Below are 15,724 nucleotides of genomic sequence, written 5' to 3'. Positions count from 1 at the left end.
GAGATCAGTGATGTAGCAGTTAAAGTTTAATACTAAAACTATTTTAATACTTCCAGCAAAATAGCCTGAGCATCAAAGCCCACCTGTGAAGCTCCATCCGTCCATCTTCTATACTGCTTTATTCTGCTCGAGCCCGTCCGGGCTACTTTGTGGACAGGTGGTCAGTCCATTTGTTAAAACATGAACGCTCAACTCTGCAGAAATACTTTACACAAAGGAGGTCCGGCTAATAAATGCTGTGTCAGAGAGGATTTCCCAACTTTCAGAAGATTTCAAATATGGGTGAATTTAATTCAACTTTTAATTTCATTCTGCATCAAGAGACATGACAAAAAAAAATGCCATAATTTTGAAAATTACCTTTATTTTTCTTTTAAATCGTTTCAGGATTCCAAAACTATACCTACCGGTACTTTAATTTCAAGATTTTTCAACTATTTCTTTGCACCATAACAAAAGGAAACATTTGGAGTTAGCATTATTTTTAGGTTATTATATTAGATAGTATTTTCACTAGTCCAGCCCACACAAGATTAAACTGAGCCATATTTGGCCCCTGAACTGAAATTAATTGATATTTCTGACCTAAACCAGCAGTGCACATCGAGAAAACATCCAACTGAATATCACAGAAGAGTACAGAGCCAATAACATCAACATTTTTAGCAGCAATCGGGCATTGTTTGGCTTCAAATAAAAGCAATCATGATACTAATTGCCATCAAAACAGTAATTAGCTAGTAATTTTCAATCAATCCAATAATTCCACCTTAAACAGGACAGCAATAATGCCGTGTTGTTTTTGCTGCATGAGGACTGTTTGTTGTGTTATCCCTTCCTCACCTCACCTGCAGGGGCAACTAAAGAATTTCATTAGTCTGGGTTGAAATGGAGCATTTTAACTCGACTGAATAATCAAAATAAGGTGGGGTTTTCTCCTGTGTGTTTTTATAAAGTTTTTAACAGCATCCTAGGGAAAATATCTGAATCTCTAGAATTATTTTGGCATGAAGCATTTCCAGTTTATTGACATCACCTCTCTGCATGCAGTAAAGGCATCCTTAAAAAAAAAAAAAAAAAAAAAGCAAAATGCTGCCCAGCCCATCAAAAATCTGAGATATTGGTGTTACCATGCAAGCACATGCCTTCAAGGATCAAACTTGTGACCCTGTGGTCAGAAAGCCCTGTCTCGCAATCAGCCGAACCCCCTCCCTCCTCCAGTTTCTGATAGATACCGATAGAGCGGCCGGGAGAGAAATAGAGGAGAAAAAAAGCTTGGTGTCCTGTTCAAACATTCCTATCCAAGCCACACTTTTTCACACAGTGGTAGAACCAAATATAGGCATCAATGAGGTTTACCAAGTGCTCCGGTGCTTGGAAGCACATCCTTTAATCCAGTGGTTTCAGGTTGGAGCGCTGTCCTCCAGAAACCCTCGACTGTGACTGCGAAATACAGCGTGAGCTACACAGAAATGCTTCTGCAATCATCAGCGAAGACATCTACAACTCACAAGAAAATATAACCTTATTAATATTATCTTGTCATGTTTATGGTGAATAATTTAATGACTTTCATCCCAAGTAATTGTTTCTGAGAGTCATTAGCGTACATTAATCAGCTGTAGACTGTGACAGATCTGGCAGGCAGGTTTGCTCTGGGCTGCCGGCCTGTTTAAGATATTCCGTCAGATCTTTCAGTCCACAACAGACTCAACTTAAAGGAAAATCTAACATGATGACTGCAAGTGGAAGGAAAACCGTAATAAAACACAAACAATAAAATATACTGAGATAGTTATCACCTGAGATCAATAGTAGTTTGGTTTTGTGTCATTTCTAAGTGTGCAGTTTTCCTCGTATTATCACAAACAACCTGGAGGCTAACTGAACTTCAATGAGCTCTCTGTAGAGTGATTCACGAATCTCAAGTTTTCTAAATACTTCTCCTTCACGCAGCACAACAGAGTGACTGCTACACAAACAACTGCAGAGCTTAGACATGTAACTTGTATAACCTGACTGAGACAACAAACCAACCAGGTATGGCTGGTTTAACACTGAATTAAACTCTGGAAAACCATTGACTATTAATGTATACGTATATTGTGTTTTGTTTCCTTGAGGACTGGCAGCTTAGTTTAGGGGTATCTATGTCGATAAACTCAGACTTTATGATGGCCTCATCCCACTTTTTTTCATATCCTGTCCCCCACTTTAAAGGTTTCCTGCAACACCATCATCTTTGCATGATAACTGATGCCCCGTGTGCATTTCTCTGGTGCGTTTCTTGAGTAAAGCGCACCATATGATTATGCCATGGTTGTGGCTGCTCTGTGAGGCATGTAATAAACATGCTGATACTCGATGTGACTTTGATGGTCGTGGGGCTGCTCGTCAGGAGCTGGAGGATCCCAGGCCTTAGTGTGAGTGGGGCCAAACAGCACAGCAGTAATGCAAGCAACACCAAAACCTCTGCACGGACACGAGCACTCCGGTTACTTTCTGGACCTGGCTGGTTGATGAAGTGGTGAAAAGATGACTTAGAAGAAGGGGAAGCATTGAGATCTGGGTGTTGTTGACGCTCGAGCGCGTTAGCCGGAGTGCTCCTCCAAGCAGGCAGCTGTCAGTCTGTCTGGGCTCCGCTTCGCATTTTTTGCACATTTAGTCAAAACCTCTGCACAACCACGATAAGTTGGAAAGCCATTAAGTCGTCTGTGCGTCTCTGTGTGCTCCCGTGCAGGCAGTATCTCACTGCTTGTTGATATTTTGTCACAATCTCCCAAAAAGGTTGGTTAGCATCAAGATGCTAACTTGGTCACTAGCTAGCTAGCGAGACGTCTATTATCGGACAATCAATTGCTCATCTTTAACAATCAACGTAGCCTTTATATTTTCCAATAAACATTTATAAGACAACGACAGCTATCAAAAAATCAATACATACATCGCCAGTGTACTCATATCATTTGCAAAGTCTATTAACGTAAAAATTACAATATAAATTCGATTGAGGCAAGAGGAATCTAGATTAACAATGATTCCGACAGGCGAATTGCAACAATCGTTTGTTACAGGTTAAAAATAGACACTGTATCTCATAACCTGGTTGAAAAGCGTTCCATGGACAACCGGCAAACAGTGGAAGAGCAAGGCCAAAACAATAACAGCCATAAACAACAGAAGTGGAGCCTTCTGTGTTTGTGTCCGATAATGGAATTACAATGCTTAAGAAGAAAAAACGCGCAAGCAGACTTGAGTACAAACACGCAGTCGTGACGTTTTAGTATAAAATCAGTTTTAGACTTTGTTTTGGACTGTCAGCCCAACAATAACGAAACAAGTGAGCATAAATGCGCTACTGGCGTCTGAACGACTGCGCGTCCGACAATGGAACCCGGCGGCAGCCTTCCCTTCAATGCAGTTTTACCTTGTACACATCTCCGTATGTGCCGCTTCCTATCCGCTGGATCAGCTCGAAATCCTCCTGCGGATTCCGCCGGGACAGGTCGACACTGGAGTTCATCATTTCCACTGCCGCTTACGGCGCCGGTAGCGCTCGGTAGACGAACCCCGACAACGTATGTAGAGAAATATTTAAGGAAAAACATACGGCGTCAGAAAATCCCAGCCCGAGTCCACTGTAGTTCCAACATGGCTTCCACTGCGCACGGCGCATGCGCACTGGACACGATGGCGTAGCCCCTCCATGGAGTCTGGCAGAGAGATGGAGCTGCTGAAGACACTCGTTTCAGCTTTAAATTATTTCGCATTTGCAGTACAAACAGTGAAAAAGTAAATCAGTCACTTTTATCATTCGTGCAGTTAAGAAAAATTAGAAGCTGAAATGTTCAACAATTCATCCTCCTTTATAACCCATACTTGCAATGTTTCCACTCTGGATAAATAAAAATCAAACCATGGGTTCTAATCTGCACATGCAGTTAAAAGCGGAGAGTTTACAGTTATGGGTGAAAGGAAATGTATGAAAACACTAAGCCCCGTGTGGCCTTGTCTGGCCCCTCAATGTAAAACTGGGCTAAGTAGGGCTAAACAGTGGCAGATGGCAACATTGTGATTCAGCTGATGTGGTTTGTGCTGCAGGCAGAACAAGAGTCCCGCCACTTGAAACTTTCCAGAAGGCATTTTTGAATTGTTTAATTCTTTTCGATGTTGCTCAGAATTTCCAATGCATCATAAATTCTGTCACAAGTGTTGCAACATTGTTAACAGTAACTGGTATGTGTGTCAAAAGCTTTATTGATGATGCAAGTGCACTGCTGGCTAACATCAGTAATTTCTTTAAATACCATTATTTCACTGTTGGGAGGTGCTGGAGCCTTTCTTGACTTTTATATCCTTTACTTATTCATCTTTGTGTGTATTCACATGAGTTTTAGATAGAAACAATTATCTTTGACAAACTAGTCTCAATAGTTAAAGATAAGGTCTCGTTTCTGAGCTGTAATTTTGAATTTATCCGTTTTACTGCAAACTTCTTTCTAGTGATTTTTCATCGATCCAAATCAAACACAAGGTATTTTGTGTTGAGCTAAAACATATCTGACTTTTTCCTCCATGATCAGATGAAATACGAAATAAATAAAAACATCTCAAATACTTAGAAAGAAGCCATGGAAGCGCACAGCAGTCTATACTTCCTGTGAGGCAACAGGGCAAACCACTGCAGCATATTTTAAACCAGTAAGGAACTAGAAAACATACAAGAAAATATTTGATGAAGGCTAAAAGCAGTGCAGGAAGTTTGTTTTAGGAACTTTAAACCACTTGACTTAAAAAAAGGTTTAAATATTAAACTTGAGTAGAGAGGTGCACAGAAGAAAGGTCAGTTAGTTTTATTACACAAAATGAACAGATGTAGCAAGAGAGGAAAACAGCAACTTATTTAGCAGTAAGCATTTTATTTGTTCATTGAAATGAGAAGTCACTGTGTCGAAAATATATCATTTGTATTGTGAAAAAACAACAATCTCATGTTACAGAATTCATAACTGCTCATTTTAAATATAAGTACTAAGAAATGTAACCTTACTGGTAGCATTTAGGATCCTGTTTTGACATATTTGTGTATCAGTCCATCTATTGCGCCTAAGCTGACTCTGAACGTTGCTTGATGCTTCAGAGAGGACGCAGTGGGCTGCAGCTCAGTCTGAGGCTCGGGCGCCCGGGCAGGTTTGGATTTGATCTCCGGGTGGATTTGAGAGCTCTGCTGCTTCGTGGGAGACGCAGAAGGAGACGGACACCGCTGCTTCCCAGTTTGAGGCTCTGCTTCTTTATGAGATGATGGTCCAGAGTCTTCATGCATTAAGAGCTTCTTCAGCAGGCAGGATAACTGTGGACTCAGGAGAAGGACCAGGACGCCGCCGGGGCGGAGAACTCTAAAACACAAAATACTTGATCGATTAACTGCAGTTGAAAATTAATATCGATTCACGTTGAAGAAATGTTTTTAAAAAACATGAACGAACCTCTCCATCTCAGTGAGAATGAGCGGCAGGCTGGCAGCCATGTCGGCCCTTGTGCTGAACTTCCTGCCAAACGGGAGGTCGCAGATCACAGCGTTCACACTGGAGGCGGCCAGCGGCAGCGCTGCTCGACACAGAGGGGCACAAACCAGCCCAGAGGTCATTTAAAGCACGAGGGCAGGCGCCGCACTCACCTCCCACTCAGATTCCCACTGAAAACATGCAGCCGCGGCTCCTTGGAGAAAGTTAAGAGCTGCACAGACTCTGGATTAGGTCCGGGGTGCCAGCAGCTAAGAGTTACAATGTCATTTGTCACAGTTTTATCAGCTCCATTTATAACACTGTTAAAAATTTAAGTAGCTGAGACTGCTTCACCAATCATTCGGGTAAACTTTATCAGTGATGCTGCTCGACTCTTTATCAAGCTTCTGCAATCCTTCTTGCTGCTTTCAAACTAACAACCCTGAGTTTTAGCCATTCCATTACATGATTTAATGCTTTTAATTTGGCAAAGAAACTCTGACTCCTCTTGTTAGTGCTTCGAGCTGGAAAATGTTTTAATATTATTAAAAAAAAATTCTTTCAGCATCACAATTAAATGTTTTCACATTTGTTTTTCACACACAGGCGGCTCTCGGGTTTTTGGGATGGTTACACCTCGAACTAGAAATCCAGTCTGCACACGTGAAACCATTCAGCGCTGTTGACTGTGTGAGTAACGACAGGATGCAGCAGGACACACCTGGTCAACAAAGCACACCTGCCAGTCAGCCACAGGTTCTAATACTTTGGCTCACAAGAAAACAAGGCGGGGTCCGACAAAAGGCATTATTTTCTGAATCGTCTCTTCAGATTTCTATGTGAATAAATGGAAACAAAAGCTGAGATGTTGATCTTTTGTCTCACATTGATTATTTGATGTCAAAACCAGCCAGTCAGTGATGTGACATGCAACACTGGATCTGTGATATCTGGGGTTCGGTGACAAAACTGCACTAAAGGGACGAATAATCCTCAGAAATGACAGAAATTCAAATCTCTGGAATCACAGAGAATTTTACATCTATTTCATCTTTCACATTAACATAAACATCTTTGCATTGAGACTGCTGTTGGTCAACTGGCTCACTGTTGCATCCTTTCCATTCCACAAATCAGCTGTCGCTACATTTTTCAATCATTTGTTAATGTATGTAAATCGACAATCATAATCAATAAGTCAGGCTTTAAACTTCCCTCACTAATCAATACTTCAGGGACAAATGATCAGGTCCTCTGACCTTGTTCTCATTTAATAGGACTATCATGCCTCCAGTAAGCTTTTTTCCGCTATGCTTTAAAATCTTGAGCGATCAAGGTTTCTTACCCAGAGATGAAGCTCTCAGCAGGTGAATCCTGTTTTCCAGCCCTGCAAAGGAGACGTTCTGACCGGCCTTCAGCAGCTGTCCTTCATCGATGTCCATACCCAGGAAACAAACAGCCTGAAGAGCCCGAAGGCCACCAACACAACAGCACAACAACAACAGCAACGGTGTCTCATTACAGTACAGGACACGTTTCAGTCTGGATGATCAGTGCAAGCAGCTTTTCATCAAAATTAACTGAATCGCATTAAATGTGTTGCTTTCTGGAGAAAGACGATCAAATGATCATTAAACACATTTGACACAAAGAAGAGGAGATCATTCAAAATTTGACTCATCAAGCCAGAATTCTTCTGTGTATATTCCTGTCCTGACCTCGTTTTCCCGCGCTGCCTCGATGAGGATGGTCCCCACCCCACACATGGGGTCAACCACGCAGAAGCCGGGCTGGTAAACAGGAGATAAACAAGCAACACATATAGCTGAATAGCCACACGCACTCTGACTGTGTTACGTCACAGTTTGATTTATCTTTTAACATAGCAGCTATGGTCACGTTTATTGAGTTCAGCTTCAACTTTTCATGAGGATAATGCAAATAAAACAGATGATCTGCTTGTAATCAGGTCCAAAATTGGCTGCAGTAAATTATAACCAGGTCTGATTTTCAAACATCAATAAAAAGATGAGTTGATTCATCTGAGTCACGGTTTTAGGAAATTCTAAACAGGTCAACTAGAGTCAAAACATACAGTGAAAAGCATGTTTCACATATTGATACCTGAATCTGAACCAGAGAGGCCATGGCCCAGGCTACTGTAGACCTCAGTCCTGTGGTTTTAATATAGGTCCGATTCGCCAAAGGCAACCTGAAAGAAAAGACAGACTGTTTATCAACTACATTTATAGAGAATTAGAAAGACTTTTAATGTAATTATGGCATAAGATAAAAAAGTTTCAAGACAAGCAGTACTGCATGTTGCATTACTGATTACCTCCAAACTCAAGCTTTTTAAATACACAGCATACAGTCAATATTTATAAGTGTTTCTCTCACTTACCTGGTCAGTGGGATCCCCAGAAGGCAGTGGTCATCACTCAAATTAACGTTTATCTGCAGGAAATAAACACTTTTTTTTATGATAATTTAAGGAATAAACTGATTTTCTACAACAGTATTTTCCACAGAGAAGGGTTTTACTGTTCTAAAATTACAATTCAAATATATAATTTGGACTTTTTAAAAAAAACAAAAAAACAAAAATATAAACATATGGGTTATTAATTTGAATTATAAAAAGGTTTACCTCAACTGTTGGATTCTTTAAGTCAACCTTCCAGCCCAGCAGCTTGCTCAGACCAACTCCAATCACTCTGCTCACCTCCTATTTTAGACATAGCATGCAGATTTCTATTAAAAAATCCGTACAACATATGACCCTTTCATGACACACAGAAACCATCTACTTGATTGCATGAATTTCCATACATGCTTGCCATTTGCATGTGGCAGTTTGTCAACATGAACAGTGTATGACAGAAATTATAGAAGGTCTTAATCCTTGAAACACATGAAAAGAAAAAAAAGTTTTCTAATCCTTACAGGCATTTACGTTGTGGCTGCTGAGGATACACATGTGCTGAACGGTCACTACCTGTGAGGTGAGGCATCGAGACAAAGATCCAGTACATTTGCAGCTAATCCTAAAGGAAATGCATGAAGGCAGTTGAGGGTCCCTCCAGCAGCCTTTCCAATTGATCCTCTCTTCTTCTTCAGTGGTCTTCACTTCATGGAAACATAAACAAGAGGAGAATTCAGAAAAAAGACAGGAATTTAACCTCAAGAGTGAAAATACAAGAAAATATCTCATTATTACCATTTTCCAAAGCAGCAGTGTCATCCATCCTGTTTCCTTCCACTCTGTGCTGCAGTTTTGTGCAGGAACATAATAATCCTTTGTCTGATCCATGAGAACCATTTTTTCCACAGCTGCTCAGCCCCTCAGTCATGGCTGTCCTCACTTCTGAGGATTTTTCAGATTCTTCTGCATTCTTCTCAACTTGTGGGTCCATCCCTTCACTATTCCTCTCCTCCTCCTCCCGCTTTCTCTTCTTTCCCAGTGTGTGTGTTCCATTGTGTTTGCCACTTTCTGGCTCCTCACTCCTTCTCTTATCCTCTTTCTGGTGTTCTGTACTTTTGCTAAGCTCAGTTGTGAACTTCACCCATGCTCCATTCCCCTTTATGTCCTCCTCCTCTCTCATCGTCACTCCCTGAGCAGCGCTTGGGTTCTTCAGGGTTGTCTTACTGTCCGCTAGCTCCCCCTGCAGGCGGAACCATGTCATTACAGCACATGTCCACTGGTTCCTGTCGTGAAGGAGTCTGGAGTGAAGGAGAGAAGTGGCCTTTGCTGTAAAAATGATAAAGAACAAAAATTAAACAAGCATTTTCATTATATTTTCAATGAGAGCACTGTATTTGTTTTATGTTGTAAGTTTTTGTTTTCAACAGAGAGCATTGTTAAGATTTTATGAGGCATTTTTCCTTATCTGACATGGCATTTGTGATGTTTCTACAAAAGCATATGCTTGTATGTGTGCTTTTGCGTCAGACTGATACCTGGGCTTGTGTGGGCCGATAGTTTCAGAGGCGAGTCTTCTTTCAGAAGTAAGAAGAGTCTCTCTGCAGTCTTCAGCTCACTGACTCTGTGAATCTCTACAGAGGAGCTAAACAACACCTTCCCAGGCATGCGACACACCTGAAGAGAAAAATAAAGTGCCACACTCAACTCTTCACAGTAAAAAGACCAGGATTTGACTGACTGTCTAAATCCATGCACATTTTGGATAGGGTTAGGGTTAGGGTTAGTGTGAATAAAGTGTGAATGTGTCCTGAGAAAGTTCAAATAGCCACTGCACGAGGGTCTGTCAGTTATGCATCAGCAGAGAAATTGCTCACTCGAGTATTTGTAGGCTGTTTTTTGAGTCAAGCTGCAGTTAGAAAATAATCAGTTTGCCATAATAGTTAAAATGAACTTCTTTCCCCTTTTGTACCATTATGATTTTGAGGTTGCTGTCATTTGATAATCTGGTATAGTCAACAACAGGCCAGCAAGGACTTATTTTACATTGCATATTTCAATTTAAAAAAAAAAAAAAAAAAACTTTGTCACATTTGAATATGATACTTTTTTTGGTGCAAATTATAGTCAAAGAGCCAAAACGGGAAAACAAATAAGGGGGTGAATACTTTTGATGGATATCATAAAAATAGTACCATAACTTTATAAAAACTTAATGTATTGGTGTGCATCATAACGTTTGCCTCAAGCCTTAATATCAGATTAATCCACCTCTAATTTATCCATTGAATTAGCTGTATGAGGGGCTTACAACACATAAAAGTTTGCATTCATGTATGTTTACAGTTTATTTTTTGCTAAAAGCACTGACAACACCTACATTTAAATCAACCATCACACCAACACATTTCTAAAATAAAATGTGCTTCAAATTTTTTTGACAGGGCATTGAAACTTGTGAAAAGTAGGTAAAATAGGAAGAAGCATACATAAAACTAAAAGAAAATCCATAAAAGTGGGATGATATTAAACGGGAATGCTAGTTGAATTACGACTTAGAACTGTGATATAGAAAATAAAACAGTGAATTAAAAAAATGTGACGCTTAGATTTGCCATTTCTTGGTCTTTATTTGAAGCGAAAACACTCATTTTGCAAAACACACTTGACAAGCGTCAGCGAGTGAAGGATGATAAACTACATTTTAAAAAGAAATAGCCCTGATTGAAAAAAAAAAAAAAAAAAAACCTCTTTAAAACGGGTCGACAGATGGTTTTAGGAAATTATCTAGATAAACTTGTCTGCAGTTTGGGATCTGTCTGTCTTCTCGTGTTATCAACACTCACGTCTTCAGCTGCCAGTTTCCTCTTCACCTCCTCCATTAAAAACACCTCCATCCCGTTACCGGCAGTGCAGTAATATCTAACTGCTCGCTCTTCACTTCTAACATCAGACATGATGCTATAAAATCTGTTTTCGTGAAGAACCGTTCTAAAATGTGGACTTCCTCCTATCTGACCATGGACGCCGCCATATTTACTGGTTTGTTTACACCGGAAGCAGAAATACGTCATCATATAATTTTGACCAATAGGGGTCACTGTGACGTAATGATGCAGAACTGCAGAAAGTCGAATGTATCTATTCTGTAAAATAATACAATGTTTCAAACTGTAAATGTGATAATATGTTTATTTTGGATAATTGTTTGATAATATGATGAAACCGGGCAGTAACTGTAACCTTAGGAACCCATTTTACAATTAATTATATTCCACAATTTGATCTGTGTATAATTTCTGCATATTTGTCATACACTTCAGTGAGGGCATGTGCAAAACCTACCAGACCAGGTGTCCCTCAGAAGCCGAGGAGGAAAAATCCGTGAAATCCTGCTGCCACAAAGATTTTGTTAACATTCAGGACAAAAAAAAAAATCATTTTGAAAATTGTTTCAGCACTCTCAATTTCTGTTATAACCTCCTTTTCTCTTGTCCTCATCATATCTTCTTCAGTGGCCAACTCAGAGGATATTCTGCCTCAATCTGATCGATTCCTTGCTTTCTGTGCTGCTCTGTCAACCGCGCTCTCCTCCAGTTCCATCTTCTAGTTAGGAAAGGATACTGGATTTATACATTTGGAAAATTGGTGTTCCCAAGGGATTGATAAATTATTGCTGTTTTCTTTTGGCTTCATACTGACTTTGCTTTTTTTTGTTTACGTCTGTCATGTCAATTAAAATACTACAGAACGAGATCAGATCAGAAAAAGCTAGATCAGAAAAAGTAGAGGAAATGTTAAACAGTGATATAAAGTGATTGAAGGATGAAGGAGTAGCGCTCTACTTATCATCAGCATCATCAGCATCATCATCATCATCTTCTTCTTCTTCTTCTTCTTCTTCTTCTTCTTCTTCAAGTATTTTCAGTGAAGGTGGATTTTCAACAAAATATTTTGTCTTATCAATTAAGTGATATCGTTCAAACTGAAAGCTAGAACAATGCATTTTGTTATTGATTTTACTGACTCCTGATCATCTGTAAAGATTATGAGAGATATAAGAAAAAGAAAAAGTGCAGGAAATCTCTGACCCTATTTTGATTTTCATTTACATCTAAGAAATTCAATTTTGAATGTTAAATTCATGCCCTTTAAAATGTCATGCAGACTTTGACAAAGACGTCCACGTTGCCCGGTCCAATATGGCGGTTACGTAGACGTACGATTTACCACCATGCGTGAGGAAAAACGTCACTTCCGCTTCTGCTGCAGACACGCCCCCGGTTGTAGAGTGGCGCTCGGCGTGATGATTGGCTAAAGTAACATGTCAATCAACGTCAGACTGCACGCTCCGGCCGCACAAGGAACCGCCCCTCTAATCTGTGATTGGGTAAACTGACGAAACCCCGCCCTCTGAAAAAAAATTCCGACTCTAACTTTTGGCCAAGAGCTGAAATGAAAAGCGCTGGAAAGAAAGTCAGTGAGTTTAGTCCTGAAATAAGATTTTCTTCTCTTAAATAGCCAGAAATACACAAACACCTGGACTCGAAATGACGTGAAGTCCCCTCTTTGAGTCTGTTCACATCATTTTTGAAAGGGTAAGTCGAAAAAACCTTAAGAAATGCTTTAATTAGAAAAGGCAGTAGGAGTCACTGGTTATTTATAACAATCCCTTTTTTCTTCAGATTTATAAACTGTTCCTGTAGCGATGTGGATTGAAATTTTGGTTCATAGCGGATTTAAATGCTTCTCTGGTGTTGCAAGTATTTGTTACTTTTCAGAGGTGATAATTGGGATAACAAGCTCCGTGAATGTGGACAGATAAATTACTGACTTTAGAATAATTGCTTGTTTTGAATACAGGAAAGCTGCAAATTGAAGTTTTTCAAATAAAACTGCAACCTCATTATTCTGAAAAATCACGTTATATCATTACTAATTAAGAGTTAAACATATAGCCTAATGATAGCACATATAACTTTAATTTAGATGGGCTCCTACTTATATGAGGCTATTATAGTTGAAAAATAATTTGTGTATGTGAATGATTCTATTTTTTTTGGTGTACATAAATTCATTTGTTGTCTCTTGGTCAGGGAACCTATCTTTCCAATACCTTTAAGTATTTGAAATTTCCCAAGGAAAACTGTAGAAACTGATCTTTTAAACAAATAATAAAGTTATTATTAAAATGTATCTAATGATTTACGTGTTTTTACCTTGTTCTGTGCACAATGACTTCGTTTTCAGGAAGAGTGATGCTTCAAGTAGTTTCAATTGTGGATGCTGAAGTACTGTCTCATAAGAGGGAAAATGCATAATGTAAGATTTAACCATAAATATGCATAAAGGATGAATTATTACGACAGTGGTTTGTCTTCTCACCTCACATTGAGATTGTACTTGGTTTGATTCTGGGTTTGAGTGCTTTTTTGTGTGTTGTTTGTGTTGTTTGCATGTTCTTCTTGTGCGTGCAGCAGTTTCTTGCCACAGTATAAAAACACAGTTCTAATGTAAGCTGGCGACAGTGTATTTTACCTGTAGGTGTTGAGACTGTCTGTCTCTCCATGTTTGGCCCTTGATGGAGTCGTGACTTGTTGAGGCTCGACTTGACATTCATCTATGATGGGCTCCAGTAGAATAAAGCTTTATAGATGAACAGAGAAATGATCCTAATTGAATTAGCCTTTTTGAGATACTAAGAGTTGTTTGCTGAAGTGGTTCAAGTGAAAATCACTACCAATTATGGAAAAAGAAACTGTCTTCTAGTATATGTATATATTCATACCAACCACTTTATGAAAAATGAAACACATCTACACAGTATGTGTTCTGTGACAGGTTGAAACGTTTCACAATCATTTATGTTTATTTTCAGACTTTAAAGTTTTCATTAAAGGTACTGCTGACAGAGAGTTTTTCAGATGTATTTAGCTTGGACCAGCTGTACATATTGTATATTTACATTCTTACACACTTAACTGGATTTTCAAAATATTGTTTGTGTGCATTAGAGAAATATATTCAGATAAATGCAATGTAAAGACGTGTAAAACTCAATACATTGAAAATTGACATAAAAATGTAAATTCTTTCTTTTCTCTGGCCTGATATGTGTGCCAGACGAGCATATTTTATGTGCAGAGAAATCCTTTTCTTCCATCCCTTGCTTTTTCTTTTCCGAGCTGCTTTTTATTCCTTCCCTTCACCCATGTTTACCACAGCATACAAGCAACAGAAATAAGCCTGCGGAAAAAGGTTTACGGCCTGGCTCCGCACATGTTTGCAGTCTCTCCGGGTCTTTGTGAGGAAGCCAGGCTGGTAATGAGAGCTTACGGCTGGGAGGGGAGAACAGCAGGCTTTCGATCTGCCTCCTCTCCTCCATCACAGATCTTCATCTGTCCTCCTCATCCCTCCTTTCTCTCTGACTGTGTGTGTCTGCTTCTGTTTGCGAGTGTTTACTGCTTTTCCTCCGCTGTTAGCCCTGGAAAATGTGATGTAACTCCGTCCTGGGGAGGGCGTTGAGGTGTTTTGGACCAATAGAGGTGTTTTCCTGTTTGGCCAGGCTGAGCGATACGCCCACTCGGCCACATCGGGCCAACTGGACTCTCCCCTGGAATATTTCAGGTGTTGGCCGCTGGCGAAACAACAAATGCTTTGTCCCTTCTGTGTGTGTGTGTGTGTGTGTTAACCCCAATGGATGTCTGTGCAAAGACTTACTAAGATAACCGAGGCCTGCTCAGTAGTGGCAAAACATTACAATAGAGATTATTTCCATACTGCATTGTCACTTCTGCCCGTTTGTGTTTGCGTGTTTCTCGCAGGGTCCGGCATCATGGCCGAGGGGGAGGAAGCAATGAGCCAGGAGGACTGGAAGGAGAAGTGCCTGGTTCTGGAGGCGCTGCTCATGAAGTTCAGAGTGCAGATCATCAAGATCCGAGAGCTCACCGCAGACAAGGTGGGTCTGAGTACAGAGTGCTATGAGGCGCGGCGAGGTCGGTTCAGGGACGTGGAAATCGACTGTAAAGTCGGCAGTGATTATTACTTTCCATAGATAGATAAAGTCGTGTGGTGGTGGAGTGCTACACCCACCAGGAAAAAGGCTGGGGTTGAGTGTGGACATGGAGTTTGCGTTTCTAGCCGTGCCTTTGTGGACGTGTATCGCCGTCCTCCCGGAGATGACGTTGTTGTGTGTTTGAGTGTCGGCCGAGAGCCGTCCTGTGCCAGCTTGGGACTCCAACCCTCCACCAGCCTTCCCAGGATGAAGAGGGCCCAGACAAAAAAGTCCCGGGTTGTTTCAAATTGCCACTGATACAGCAGCGTTCCTAAACCACACCGTCACACAACTATAAATCAGACGACAGGAACCGCAAATAGAATTTTTTTCTTTCAGACGCAGTTCGAGTGGTTTTATTATTTTGGACTTGCTCGACAGTCAGTGTCTTTGCCTCAAACTCATGTCGTGTCGAGAATTTGCTGTCCTGGTATGTAAAAGACAGATTATCCCATTAGGTCTGTATTCTTCAACATTCTCAGCTATTCTGGAACAATATCACCAATCCCAATTGTGTGTCTCTTTCATACAGTTTGAAAGTGAGATATTAGCTCAGAACTTTGGCGATGTGAAGGAGCGGGCGGGAAGAGGAGGTTCGCTGAAGCACAACAGGTGGAAGGTAAATCAGAAGTAAAAACATCTCGGCAACAATCCTCAGTGTTTGAAAGAGACTTCAGCCGCCTGAACGGGAGCAGAGCGCCGCAGTGGGTCCGCGGTCTGGTGGGCACGGAGCGGGCCGCCCCC

General features: G+C 40.5%; 3 protein-coding genes across 13 annotated transcripts in view; 1 reads left to right on the top strand and 2 right to left on the bottom strand.

Annotated features, from left to right (window-relative positions):
- Positions 1-3,650, bottom strand: part of LOC115399063 (mitogen-activated protein kinase kinase kinase kinase 3-like) — a 40,484-nt gene extending 36,834 nt beyond the window's left edge. For all 10 annotated transcript variants that reach the window (XM_030106218.1, XM_030106220.1, XM_030106219.1 and 7 more), the window contains exon 1: positions 3,428-3,650. In XM_030106218.1, the coding sequence (XP_029962078.1) occupies positions 3,428-3,526 (99 nt within the window). In that variant the 5' untranslated portion in view covers positions 3,527-3,650. The remainder of the gene's footprint in view (positions 1-3,427) is intronic.
- A 1,262-nt stretch (positions 3,651-4,912) lies between these two features.
- On the bottom strand, positions 4,913-11,000 carry thumpd2 (THUMP domain containing 2). Its single transcript, XM_030106534.1, has 11 exons — positions 10,773-11,000; positions 9,465-9,603; positions 8,725-9,255; positions 8,503-8,633; positions 8,155-8,232; positions 7,909-7,961; positions 7,629-7,716; positions 7,223-7,294; positions 6,850-6,964; positions 5,487-5,607; positions 4,913-5,396 (listed from the first exon to the last, which is right to left on the bottom strand). Exons 1-11 carry the CDS (start codon positions 10,998-11,000, stop codon positions 5,060-5,062), a joined length of 1,893 nt encoding a protein of 630 aa, XP_029962394.1. The 3' UTR covers positions 4,913-5,059.
- A 1,398-nt stretch (positions 11,001-12,398) lies between these two features.
- The window catches only part of plekhh2 (pleckstrin homology domain containing, family H (with MyTH4 domain) member 2), a 29,548-nt gene continuing 26,222 nt past the window's right edge, over positions 12,399-15,724 (top strand). Inside the window, exons 1-2 of one of the 2 annotated variants that reach the window (XM_030107365.1) lie at positions 12,399-12,524; positions 14,751-14,884. In XM_030107365.1, the coding sequence (XP_029963225.1) occupies positions 14,762-14,884 (123 nt within the window). In that variant the 5' untranslated portion in view covers positions 12,399-12,524; positions 14,751-14,761. Of the gene's footprint in view, positions 12,525-14,524; positions 14,554-14,750; positions 14,885-15,724 lie in introns of those variants that run through there. The other variant, XM_030107366.1, reaches the window with a different exon arrangement.

The sequence above is a fragment of the Salarias fasciatus genome, chromosome 13 (genome assembly GCF_902148845.1).
Source record: "Salarias fasciatus chromosome 13, fSalaFa1.1, whole genome shotgun sequence".
Lineage (NCBI taxonomy): Eukaryota > Metazoa > Chordata > Actinopteri > Blenniiformes > Blenniidae > Salarias > Salarias fasciatus.
Note: the sequence above shows the minus strand (reverse complement) of the source record. Positions and strands in the feature narration are given on the sequence as shown.